The 14,027-nt window shown below is 38.9% G+C and overlaps 1 protein-coding gene across 2 annotated transcripts in view; it reads right to left on the bottom strand.

Moving 5' to 3' along the window:
* The window catches only part of Ptchd4 (patched domain containing 4), a 179,047-nt gene that overhangs the window by 109,166 nt on the left and 55,854 nt on the right, over positions 1-14,027 (bottom strand). For both annotated transcript variants that reach the window (XM_059282079.1, XM_059282080.1), the window contains exon 2: positions 10,455-10,935. In XM_059282079.1, the coding sequence (XP_059138062.1) occupies positions 10,455-10,935 (481 nt within the window). The remainder of the gene's footprint in view (positions 1-10,454; positions 10,936-14,027) is intronic.

Genomic DNA, 14,027 nt, shown 5'->3' with positions numbered 1-14,027 from the left:
GTTTGTTTCTTTTTTTTCTTTTCTTTTTTATAAAAGCTTAATCAAATATAATCTGTCCTTTCTGGTAAAAGTACCTCCATTTCCTTCAGTAGTTTTTGTTACTCACTAATGTATCTATCCTTTGTCTCTGTCTTTCATTGTGTCATTTCAAAGAATGTCTTTAGATATTTAACTAATACAACACAAATTCCCATTTCATGCTGATTTATGTTGTTGACTATGATACTGTTTAGAATTTTCATTTTAAATGGGAACCATCCCTAGAATAATCACTCACCTGTACCTATTCTTATTCCCATTTAGGGCGAGTCAATCATGGCAAAAACAAACAGCAACGTTTGCTTCATAGTAAATGTAAACTTAGAGGTGTACTCAGGTACTCTAAGGGTGACATCTAACAAGCCATGTCCATAGCCCAGGCTTGAATATTAGAGTTTTGCCTTGGCCTAGATGAAAAAAAAAGCTCAATCATAAAAAGAAATCCAGAGAATGAAGAATAGGATAAGAGATAGAGAGGGAAGGATGAGTAGCATGGAAGGGAATATGCTCAACACACAATACATACTTGCATTAAAATGTCCTCACACAGCACAGTACCATGTATGCTGAATAGACAATGAAAAAAAGTTTTTAAATGGAAAGGGTTGGAGATACGGCTCAGTAATAGTTAAAATACTTGCTATGTAAGGGGAAAGCCCTGAGTTTGAATCTCTGGAACCCACTTAAAATCATAGTGATAGTCTACAGTCCTTTTGTTCCTGTGGAGTGAAGCAGGAATAGTAGAATCCATGGAAGCTAGCAGGCCACTTAGCTTGGCATCCATAGTCATAGTGGACAAACAAAGGATAACCACAACCCAACCCAAGGGACAGAGACTCTATTTCAAACAAAGAGAAAGACAGGACAACCTCCAGAAGACATTGGCATACATGGACCATATTCAATAAAACATGTGTGTACACAAGCACACACAGAGACATAGACATGTACACACACACACACACACACACACACACACACCACACAAGGAAGAGAGAGAGAGAGAGAGAGAGAGAGAGAGAGAGAGAGAGAGAGAGAGAGAGAGAGAGAGAGAGAGAATAAAAATGAAAGTAAAAAGTAACCAACAATTCAGATACAGAGGTATTTGATACATGTAGAAGTCAAAATGTTTCAGAAAATCAGGTACACTCATCTCCCAGAGGCTCTTCAGTTCTTAGGAGGTAGTCCTCTAGGACTGCCAAATAAGCATAAAGTGTACTTCTTTTCTCTATGTCAATATTCTCTTGTATTAGGTGAAAGGGTATGAAAACTCTAGCTTAAAAATTAATTTTACATAGGAAATAAAATTTCACTTTTAGAGTAAATTTTGCGTGCTAAGGGCTTTATTTTCTCATTGGAAATGAAAAAGCAATGATATGCGCTTTACTGCATTCTCAGAGTGTGAACGGCAGTGTGTACTTTGAAGCAGCTCTGCAGAAAAATCACGTTCTGCCTGGCAATTACAGCTGCCCCATGTCAGAAATATTTTTCTTGGCACATTCTGACTTGACAGCCAAGTCAATTATAATTAACAAGGATTGTTGAGGCTGTTTCTGATGGACATGTATTTGAGGACAGCTCAGAAGTCCTGGTTGGGAGACTTGAAGCTCTGTGGCACATCCATCATTCTACCATGTAGTGAATAAATTGCAGCTTCACTCAGTTCCCTATCTGCTTACTATTCAATCCTGATTTATCAACTGATCCACCAACTAAAAATAGAAGCACCACAAACTGCAGTGTGAGGCATATTTACACGTATTTCCAGAGTATTTACACAAATTAAATTCTTCAGAACTGGTCTACATGCTTCTCACTCTGAGTAAAATTGTGTTATTTAACAGTATTCTTCATTCCAAAATTCAGTACAGTGCTTGAACAAATACATATACAAAAAAATGAGGATGGAGTCTATAGAGCAGTATTTTTCAAGCTGTGGGCTGTGACTGCCTTGGGGGGCACATCAAATGACCTTTTCACAGGGGTTGTGTATCAGAAATCCTGCATATCAGATGTTTACATTATGATTCAAAACTGTAGCAAAATTATAGTTATGAAGTAGCAGTGAAATAATTTTATGGTCGAGGGTCACCACAACATGGGGAACTGTATTAAAGGACTGAAGCATTAGGAAGGTTGAGAACCACTGCTATATTGTAAAGGAACCTTAAGGAATCAGGAGTCAGCCTATAATTCTAACTAATTTTGTATAGCATTATAAACAAAGAGTACATCCTATTCAGTGCTACCTCCAATATCTGACATAACTTTTAATGTTTTGTTAGGCTAAGATCTTCCTTTTCTCCTTTCAAAAAATATCTATCAAAACAAGAAAGTGAATGTGATGGTCAGCTTTAATTGTCAACCTGACACAACCTGGAATCACCTGGGAAGAGAGTCTAAAGAGGGATGTTCTACACTGAGTTGGCCCTGTGGGCATGACCAGGAGAAATTGGCTTTATTAAGTTCATTAATGTGGGTGGCCCTGATCCTAGGTGTGTGTGGATCCTTATGAGAGTAGAGTGATTGAGTTGAACATAAGCAAGTAAGCATGTATGCACTCATTAATTTCTATTATTTAATGTGGGGGTGTCATGACTAGCTGTCTCAAGCTACTGCTGCTGTGACTTCCTCTTAGTAATGGACTGTACCCTGGAATTGTGAACTAAAATAACTAAAATAAACCTCTTCTCCCCTAAATTGGCTTTTGTCAGAGTATCTCATAGCAAATAGAAAAGAAACGATGGCAGTGAGACGATGTCTTAATTATTAAAATGGACTCATGTCAAAGCTCGGAAAGAACAGAGGACAATGTAAGGAAATTAAAATTGAACAATGGCATATACGACACATTAAGACTTCTAATTCAAAAACAAACAAAATTTCAGACATCCTATTCCGAGAAAGCTAAGAGTTAGAAAAACCATCCACAAGTCAGTGCTCAAAAATGCCCACTGTGTGTGCTTTAAACAGTGGTAATGATGCCAAGTAGTCACAGCTGCATTACCCAATGAGGGAAAATTCTAGCTATGATACCATGGAGCATGTGACACAAGCATGATAAACAAAGGGAATACAGTCCTTTCCTAACTCTACTCCCAACAAGACCAGGTGCTGTTTGCACCTCTGATGAGTTCTCCCAGCTCCCTCCTTCGCTAATATTACCCCCTTGCCACCATACTGTGTTTAAGATATTAATCCAAAGAAGTTTCTAGACACTGTCTTATAAGACAATATTGAAAGTAACCCATGTTAGGAAGTTTATTTTACATCATGACCCTTTGTATACTTATATATGAAACTTAAGAAAAATATGTTACAGAAGCACCTTATGTAGCAGTTTCTTATATTTACCTTCCCTCTTTTCTTCTCAGTGAAATAAAAATGATGTTCATGACACATTACATTGATTTAACGATCCTCTAATACATCATAAACCATTTGAAAAACACTAGCAGGCCATTTGATCATTAATTCTATGTACATTTGTTAAGTCTACTCTTTACCAGATGCTGTTTATTATCATGGGAAGTAACTGAATGGAACAAGGTGACTGCATATTTTAGAGGGATTTGCATTCTGGTGAGGGAAGGTAGATAACAAGTTAAAAAGTATACACTTAAACAATGATGAATCCCCAGGAGACTGCTGAAGCAAGAAGAGATGGGAAATATTCATGATCTTGCATAGAGTTGTAAGGAATACCCTAACTACAAATGTTATGTATGGAGAATGGCTTATAGGATATAGGAAGCAGGAAGACAGAGAAGGAAGGGAGAAGAAGAGAAGGAAAGATGTAGACGAAATGGAGGAAGAGGAGGAGGTAAAAGGAAAAGAGAAGAGGAGGAAAAAGAGGAGGTGAAGAATGAGAAGGAGGAAGAGGAGGAGATGGAAGTTGAAGAGGAGGTGAGGGAAAAGAAGGATGAAGAGGAGGAAGAAGTAGAGGGAGAGAAAGGAGAAGGGGGATGAGGAAGAAGAGGAGAAGGAAAGGGAGAGATTATTGGAACTTGGACGTCTTTTACTTTGATGAGATGAGAAGCTGGGGAGGGCATTACTACTATTGCCATAAAATCTCTCATAATGGAATGCTAAACATGGTGCAAGAGACTCAGTTCATTTCTTGGGACTCATATTCCTATACAATTCTATACATTACCTGTCTGACCATTTTCTCATCCCTCCCAAAGGTCTTAAAGGTGCTCTTGAAAACATACTTCCAACTCAAAGATTCACTACTTCCCAAGTCCCCCTTTCAGATAGCTCTAAAGCAGTGGTTCTCAACCTGTGGGTCATGACCCCTCTGTGGATTGAACCACCTATTTATAGCAGATATCCTGAATATCAGATATTTATATTACGATTCATAACAGTGGCAAAATTATAGTTATAAAATAGCCATGAAATAATTTTATGGTTGGGGGGCTCAATACACTATGAAGAACTGTATTAAAGGATCACAGCATTAGGATGCTTGAGAATCACTGCTCTAAGAGTCTTGCTTTAAGAAAAACTGGTTGCTCCTTGTATATGTACCTGAAGAAAGTTCTAGTCTATTTCCTTGTGTTACTGGGATTGAGGGTCTTACAAGTACTGTAGTATGAAATTTAATAGGTCTTTTAATAAAAAACTCAGAGCTAGATATTGGGGTAAATGATGAAAGATCAGAGAGACAAAGGAACAAGTCACACCCACCTCTTACCTTTAGGACTCCTCAGCCTGAAAAGCCTTCAGTTCCTGTCTCCTCCTGCCTTATATACCTTTCTCTGCCCAGCTATCACTTCCTGTCTCAATCTTCCTAATGCTGGGATTAAAGGCATGTGTGCTTCCCAAGCAAAAAGGCATGAGATCTCAAGTATTGGGAATAAAGGTGTGTGCCACCATTGCCTGGCTCTGTTTCTCTCCTAGACTGAGTCAATCTCATGTAATCTAGGGTGGCTTTGAACTCCTGAGTGCTAGGATTAAAGGTGTGTGCCACCACTACCTGGCATCTATGTTTAATCTAGTGGCTTGTCCTGTTCTCTGATCTTTAGGCAAATTTTATTATGGTACACAGTATATCACCACAAGTACCATTCTTCATCCTCAGAGGTGGTCACAGATGTCATATTTTATCCTGTTGGAAAACTTCACACTTCTGAATTACATATTACATATTGTACAAATTATCCTTGGTGTGTTTTAACTTCTTTACAGATTGCAGGGACAGTTTCTCCTTTTTGTTAATGGTTTGTTAGTAATTCAGTGTACTTGTGGTCACAGCTACTATCATAGTTTTTGGTGATATTATTTTCCTTGGGATAAAATCCATTGTATATCAAGCCTGTTTGGTCCCATGAAATCCCCAAATCCTCAATCCTACACTTGCCAGAAAGAGCAGAATGTAGCTATTTCACTAGAATAATCCCTCCTGAAAAAATCTCCTGAAAAGTACCTCTAGATTCTCCTTTATTTTTCTTGCTCACTCACATTATGTTTCTAAAAAGAACACATCTTCTAAAGACTGCCAGAATAGTAGCTCTTGTTCCACACCCTCCTCTGAAATGTTATCCTGCCAAGAATCTCTTTAAGACATGGAGTCCTACTGTCCCATTCTTTAATCTTGCTTGGCCCTAGTGATTGGTATGCAGCCAGGAGAATATGACAGTTTTGATGTGATGCAAGTTCTGTATGTAGGACAGACTTGCATCTTCTGCATAGATTTCTTGAAATACATTTTCTAGGAGACCCTTGATCAAATATAAGAAGTCTAACTATTCAGAGAACACCATGGTGGTAAGGACACGTTTACATACTCAGTTCAACAGTCAAAGATGAAATCATCCTTCAGAGATCCAAGATTCAGTACCAACCATGTGAACAAGATCATATTTGCTCTAGCCCATCTCTGTCCAATGTGAGCACATGCTCCAAGACAACTAGCTATGAGTGTGGCCCAACACAAAATGGTGAACATTGAAATTTTTTTGTATGCATGTTATTTAGGATCTGTTTTTTTCTGATCAAATTCAACTTCTTCACCCAGTTACTTGTGGCTGGGGGCTTAAAAGTTCAGCATTCTTGCTCATTCATTAGTTTATTAAAATCATGAACATCAATTGAAGCCACAGAGGAAAACTTCCACATGCAGGCTCCCATGCCTTCATCAGCCCACTGAATGGTTCTGTCCTGGTATTGTTTCTTTGCTTATCTATAGACTAGCTATGGCCTTATATAAAGCCAGTGTGATCTAGAGGCAGAACCTTCTCTCCTCCTTTTGTAATTTCCTCTTTTCTTTCTGTTTTACTCTGAAGTTTTCCTTCTTTTGACCATCTCCTACTACACATAAACATCCTTGCTTTCCATTTAAAGCAAATAATGCAAAGGTAGTTGGCAGTGTTCTTACTCACTGTCTTTCTTTTGCCCACCTCGCTGAACATCTTTAAATGATCCTTTCACCCTCACCATTCCGGAAAGCAGTTCTTATTAAAGTAATCCCTGGCCTTCAGATTGATGAATCAGAGGCCACTTCCACTTCTCAGTTCTCACGGGACATAAGGTACTAGAAGCTCTTACATCATTGGTATCTTGCTCCTCATAAACATCTTTACTTTGCTTCCAGCACACTATTGTTTTTGGTTTGCAGGCTTTTCTTCCTTGTCAAATGATTTTTATTGTTCATTTCTCTGGATCAACCTATCTTCCCAGTCTTAAATATTGACTATTCCAGGCTGGAGCCAAAGGCATTTGCTTTGGTCTATAATCATCTGTCTAGTTGATTTTAGCAGATTTTCACACTATTTAATATTACTAATGCCATGAGAAGTGACTAATATCTCCAGCTCCAACTTCCATATATTATCTCTGAACCCGCATTCCACACAGTCTTATATATCTAGTTGAATCCACATTTCTGAAGTTGGATGCCTAATGGACATATCTGGCTTAACAGATACAAAAGTAACCTTTTGATTACTTTATCCTTAACTCGTGACTCATTTTTTCCAAGACCTTCTTAGCAGTCAGTGGCAACTGCAGTCTATTAATTATTCACTCTGCCAACCTTGGGGTTACCCTTGATACCTCTTTCTCCTATAGGGTATATGCAGTCGTCAGCAAATCCTGTCTGTTGACTTTTGGGTACCTATTCCAAGTTGAATACATTTTTACCACTGTCACTGTTGCTGTTACGTTATCACTGTACCCCAGGATGGTTTTGTGATCACTTTTTGCCTTATTCTTGCTCTTTTGCAGACTGATTCACACAACACAATTAAAGACTCTTTAAAAAAGGGTATGAGAACATACCTTCTTGTCTCAAAGTGGTTCGTTCATATAGTATTCTATTTCACCCAGTTAAAAATCTGAAGAATTACCTGCTCAGTGCCCCATAGAATCTTTCTAGCCTTTCTCCTTAGCTGGCTGCTCATTCTACTCCATCCATCCACTTATTCTTGTCCTCAGTTCCTCTTCTCATTTCCAAAAGCTCTTTGCTAGATTTCTAGGTGGCTCTTTCTTTTACTTCACTTAGCTTTCTACGTTAATTTTAGTTTTAGACAAGTTTTTCTTTCTGGCTACTGAGGGAACCTCAGTTGAAAACATTCCTCCATCAGAATTGTATATAGGCAAGTCTGTGGGAGCATTTTTAAATTAATGATTAATGTAGGAGGGCCCAATCAACCCCTGTGGAGCTGTCCTTAGGTAGGTGGTCCTGGGAAGTGTAAGAAAGGCAGCTGAATGTTAAGCCTGGAGAGCAAGTGAATAAGCAGCATTGCTCCATGGCCTCTGCTACAGTTCCTCCATCCAGGTTCCTGCCTTGACTTCTCCTCATGATGGAATATGATGTGAAAACATAAGTCAAATAAACTCATACATCCCCAAGTTGCTTTTGGTCATGATTTATCACAGCAACAGAAAGCTAACTAGGACAGAAATAGAGGTTTCCAAGAAGTGTTGGGCTTCCTCCCATATACTACTGATTTTAGATGATGTAGCAGCCTCAAAATTTCATAAACACAATTCACCCGAGGGTTTGCATCAACCAATGTCATGCATGCCACTGGCAAATATGTATTTGACAAACAGAATTTACTTATATTTAACATCACATTGTTCTTCAGCACCTCCACAGCTATGTGTTTTCTGTGACTCTTAGCTTTGCTTATCTGATGCTCTGTATGCAAAGGTGTGATATTTCCTATCAGTAAGTTAGTTTCTGTCTCTGTCTCTGTCTCTTTGTCTCTGTATCTCTCCCTGTCTCTGTCTTTCTCTCTTTGTCTCTCTCTCTCTCAGGTTAGAGGTTGGAAGTTAATATAAGCCCTGCAATTTGAAAAAAATGACAAAATTCTTCCTTCAATGAATGAGGAAATGAATAATTCTGTGGCATCTTCAGACTGAATACTGAGTAGCCCCAATTATTCATTTTCTATGTGAAGAACCAGAGCAAACTGATATTACTGAGTGTTCAGTATCACACACAGCATAAGCAGAAAACTGGGGTGGAAACAGACTCTTGATGTTGATGGAGCAGAATTTTTAAACATGTGCTTGTGGGTCTTTCACTGCCATGCCTTCAAAGCATTCCTCTTAGAACTGCAGGGGCATTGAGAATACTCACTGAGCTGTCTTCTTAAGTCCATGCCCACAGTGTCCAGAGTTGATTTGTGGTTCTAAAGGTCAGTGGATAGGCACAAAGTGCATGCTGTGCATCTGGACTTCTCTATCACTACTGTTTTTAGTGTTCTTGGTATTAGGGATGAAAATATCCCTTTGCCCTTGCAAGCCTGGCATTACAATCTGGCATTAGTATAGGCAGTTTTTCACCTTCTTTGTATATAATGTATAATTCTATTCTTTTCTGAAAAGTATCTTTCTATTTCATGATTAGGATGCCACTGGTTTTGACCAGGCTTGAGCAAGCCGTGACTTACTTGGGAGTCTTACTGTGATTCTTAGAAATCTTGTGTCAGTTTTCAAATCAAGAAGAGACTGGAATATTTAGAAGAAAATAAAATATATAAATGATTCAGTCTTAGGCTCATATTTATCACTGATGGCAAAATATTTTACATGGTTTTTTGGAAAGGGCTTTTTTATTAGCTAATGAATATGCATTTGTTATGATATGCAAAATCCTGAAGACTCAATTTCATGAAGCCAAGGGCTGTTTCCTTATCATTGTGGAATTCATTGCCCTTTCATACAATGTAACCCACTAACACTTGTAGCTATTTGTTGAGTGTTTACTTTCAACTAGTATCTTTCATTGTATTCTCTCAAAATAAAAAGCAATCATTTGAAGAGCTTCCATTAGTATTTTATGAAAGAAGTGGATGCTTAAGTTGGATTCCCAATACAGACATCTCACCTCAGCTTTTACAATTTGTGTGCCCTTCGTGCATTTACAAATATGCTTGTGAAGGTAAAAAGAAATAGGTGCTTGGGCCCACTTAAAGAGCTTTCTGCACCCATACCTGCATATTTAGCATTTAATAATGAAACTTACTTACAACTGGTTTTAAGCTAGTACATCAAAAGTTGCTCTTCACAGTATAAGAATCTCTTGGTCATACCGGGTCACCAGGTCAATACCTGAAGGTTCAGTTTCTGAATTGTTACACACACAATTATGCTACCTAAAGCAGAACCTTTCGAAGAGCACAGGTATCACCATCATCTTCTCTTTATCAACAAGATGCATCCATCCTGTCACTGAGTCCTCACTCATATTTTATTCCCAGAACAAATCCATACACGTATACTACATACATGCATGCACACATGCAACGTTTTTATACTTAGGAATCATTTATGTTTGGCTGGGAGAAAATTCATAATCTTAATTAAGGATTATTACTAATTATTTTCTCCAGAGATAAACATATAAACTGGATAATATATCTAAGTGGCATCAGACAGGTGTTTTTTTTTTTTAAATATTTACTCAGGTAAAAGAATAGAGTAGGTTCTGTGCAAAACTACCAATTGAGTTTGAGTTTCCTTTAGAAGATCTTTGAGATTAAGATGTATTAGTTGTTCTTACACTTTTCATTTGTCAATATTATTAGCTATCATGTTGCTATCATTGAGTATAACTATGATTGGGGCCACAAAATTCTGTTGGAAATAAGCACCCACTCTCCTTAGTTTAAAGTCAGATACTTCTAACCTGTCAGCTCTGAAGAAACTGAGTAGAGAATTGCCATATTGTGTAATTTAAAGACTTCTGACATCACCAGATTAAAGGGAAGGATGGTTTGATTATTGCATAATGCCCTTTGAAGGCCTCAAAAAGGTAAGAAAAACTCCAAGGAAAAATTTACACAACTACACAGGCACACCCAAGCAAAACTACAACAGATTTCCACCTGAGAAGTCAAGAAAGTACTACCTTGCCCCAAACCAGCCAGACTCCGATTACCACAAGGATGGATAGTTACCCATGGCGAAGAAAGGGATTCCCAGCAGGGTGGAGTTGTACTTCCCATCAGTGATGAAGAAGATCCCGGCGGCAGTGGCGATGGAAATGCATACCGTGAGCACCCCCAGGAGGCCCAGGAAGGGCTTACTGCGCAAGCAGTCCTTCATGGAGCTGGACAGGGTGGCTGTGGTCAGGATCAACACAAGGCTCACCAGGACCTTGCTTCTGGCCAGGATGCTGGTCTTATGAAAGTCTCTCCAGAGGCTAAAAGATGCCAGAGAGTACAGTTGGAGGTCTTGGTGCTCCTCCTGGAGCTTCCTCATAAGCTTACAGAACTCATTCTCCCACTTCTCCCCTATGAGGTCTTGAGTGGCAGAACCATAGGTCTGGAGGTAGTAGGTGATTTGAATGGCTCTGGCTGACTTGACCCGCTGGTCTTTGCTGTTTGGCACTTCCACTACCCCGCCCAGCTGGTGTCCAATAAAACTGTTCCTCCCATCCTTGAAAACAGAAAGAGGGGAGACTTCAGTTACCAGAAGGATGCACATTCCAAGGAACAGTTTCTTATTCTAAGTGAAGAAGCACAAGGAAGGCAAAGAGAGGTACTGGTGATTGTGGAATTGATGTGGGTGGAGAGGAGAGTCAGGGTTTTATTCTTAACCTTTTGGAGCTGTGTGGGAAACCTTGCGGGACTAACAGGAATAGAGACAATGGAGACGGTGTCACAAAAGCTACACCAGACTTGACTCATTCCTTACATCGCTTCTATAGCAATTTAGTCAAATTCCTTAACAGCAGATCAAGATTACAATTTGTGTTTAGCTGTAAGTAGAGCATGGCATGAGGCTCACCCTGGACCATGCTGAGGACACGGAGTACATTTTCCTTCAATGAGATACTACACCTTTCCTCCCAGAATTCTGGGCCCCAGCCCTGTCCTGGTGAGCCACCATGAAGTTCCACTGGTCTACAGCCCTCCAGTGGTGTGGGTCAGAAAGGCGTTCCCTTTTCTGCCTCTTCCTTTCAAACATTGGCCAGAATGTAAATAAGCTTTTTCCCCCTCTTTGATACTTTGGGTTTTCTTACTTTCTCTAAAGCCTCCTTCCCTGCCATGTATCTGACCTATGTGCTAGCTTCATTGCCATTTTTTCTTCCTTCTTTCTTCCCGTCTCCTCTATCAGTTTCCAATATTTAGTTTGCCCTGGGTGTTTTCCTTTTAAATTGTAAGAAAATTGTCTTTGAGCTTCAAAACTTAAAAAAAATAATCATCCAGTATATAAATATGCTAAGCTTTCCAGAATCAATATAGGCACCAACATGAAGACAAGAACAGTCTTACTTCCTTACATTAGTGAAGCTATATGAACAGTTGAGAATAGGATAAATACCTTTCTCAAAGCTAGTGTGGTATTGAAACACTTTTGCATATGATACCAGCCTTGCTGGGTCTCTACAGTCTTCCCCCTAACACCCAAATCTGTCTCAAACTTATCTTCTGCTACAAATAAATTCCCAAAGAAGGCTGAGAAGATTCTCAGGTAGTGTCACCAAATGGTGTCCTAGCTTCCACGTTGGGCTTGAGGAGGTGTGGACAAGATCATTGTCCTAGGAGTTGGGTAAACAAAGCAGCCATTCCTCCTTAAAGCACACTTAGATGGACATAGAATTGGCAATTATTCTCATCCAATGAGGGTGCTTCCTGACAGCCACCACGAAATTTTAACCTAATTGGAAATTTTATTTTTGTCACAGTTGTTCCCACACTTTAATGGTAATGGTTCATAGAACATTGAGCTCAACAACAGGCTTCAGGATGATTTACAGGGCTGAAAATACACTGTTGATATTGGGTGAGAGATGTAGGCACAAAAGGAAGTTTACGTCCCAAGTAGTTTGTATGTGAATGGAGTCAGGAAAGATAGTCTCTCAAAGGTATAATAGAGTTGATTCTTAGCAAGAAACAGTTCTCTCTAGAGACCAGTAGGCAAGGGCAGCAGAACACTGACCAGTGTGCTGACCATAGGTGTTTACATGGAACTACTAGGCATCTAGCTAGCACTTGAGATAATTATCCTAGATTTGTTTAATCCAGACACCAAAATATGAGGCACTTATTTGCATTTTGCTTTTCACATGCACAAAAGTAACCCTAATGTTTCAGCATATATTGCAAATACAAAAGGTTTGAAATGTTCAGAGAATACAAGTTCAACTTGGAGAATGATCAGACATTGAACAATACACAGTCACTCTGTGTACCTACATGTTAAATAGTTACAACCATCTTAAGAAACCAAACTGCTGGGCAGTGGTGGCACCTGTCTGTAATCCCAGCACTCAGGAAGTAGGGGCAGGTGAATCTTTATGAGTTTGAGGCCAGCCTGGCCTACAGAGCAAGTTCTAGGACAGCCAGGGCTACGAAGAGAAACTCTGCCTTGAAAAACTACAAAAAAAAAGAAAAGAGAAAGAAAGAAAGACAGAAAGAAAGAAAGAGAGAGGGAGGGAGGGAGGGAGGAAGGAAAAAAGGAAGAAAGGAGAGAAGGAAGGAAGAAGGAAGGAAGGAAGCCAAACTTGACCAAACTTAAATGAACAAGTTATTTCTTAACAACAATTTGATTTGTGGGTTCTCCCTTGGTGTATCATCTGCTGCCATAGGATCTTTATAATCTTACTATTTCTTTTCTTTATAAAAACTCAACTGGGTCTGGAGAGATGGCTCAGTGGTTAAAAGCCCTGGCTGCTTTTCCAGAAGACTCTGGTACAATGTCCAGAACCCAGAAGGTAGCATATGACCATCTGTAACCCCAGTTCCAGGAGATCTGACTCTTCTTCTTGTCTCCATGGGCATATGACACTCACTAGGTGCACAGAACTACATGCAGGCAAAACACCCACATGCATTAAAATAAAAAAAAAATAAGTAAAAAACATCAAACTGAAGGTTTGGCTGTAAGTTTCCTTGTTTAAACCCATTGGATCTTTCAAAAAGGGTTGGCAAGCTTGGAGAAAAGAGATGTGAATCATGCCTCAGAACTGAGTGATTGTGGATATAGTTTGTGTTTGCTCACTATACCAAAACTGCTCACTTATTTGGTGTATTTTTACCTAAAAACTGGCATAATGTTTTGGTTCAATTTTCTTTCTATGGCTTTGAAATTCTGTCTTTATTTAAATGTGTGTGTCTGATCATCTGAGAAAGCAATATCCCCATATCCCCAAAGCTCTGTTTCTTTTTAAGAATGTCTTGCTTTGTCTTAGCTCATTTCTGTCATTAAAAAGACCTCTGGGGAACTTTAGCAGCAGTGCAGAGTTATGTGTCCCTCAGGTCTCACTTGGAGATTATAGTAGACAAGGAAGGCGCTGATTGTATATCTGGACAAAAATCAAAATTTTAAAGATGTATAGATTTTTAAATAGCCAAGCTTTATTGAGTTTGACCAACTGCCAATCTTTCTTTTGAAGTTGTATAATTTTCATTTTTTAATAAAAATGACTTATAAAAGATACACCTTTGGTGTATCTTAACTTGTTATACTTAAATAATAAGAATAAATTACTGGTCTATGCTTAAAGCTACAAATGAGGTGTTTTG

This window comes from Peromyscus eremicus, chromosome 16_21 (genome assembly GCF_949786415.1).
Source record: "Peromyscus eremicus chromosome 16_21, PerEre_H2_v1, whole genome shotgun sequence".
Lineage (NCBI taxonomy): Eukaryota > Metazoa > Chordata > Mammalia > Rodentia > Cricetidae > Peromyscus > Peromyscus eremicus.
The sequence above is the reverse complement of the archived record's forward strand: the minus strand, read 5'-3'. Positions and strand labels throughout refer to the sequence as shown.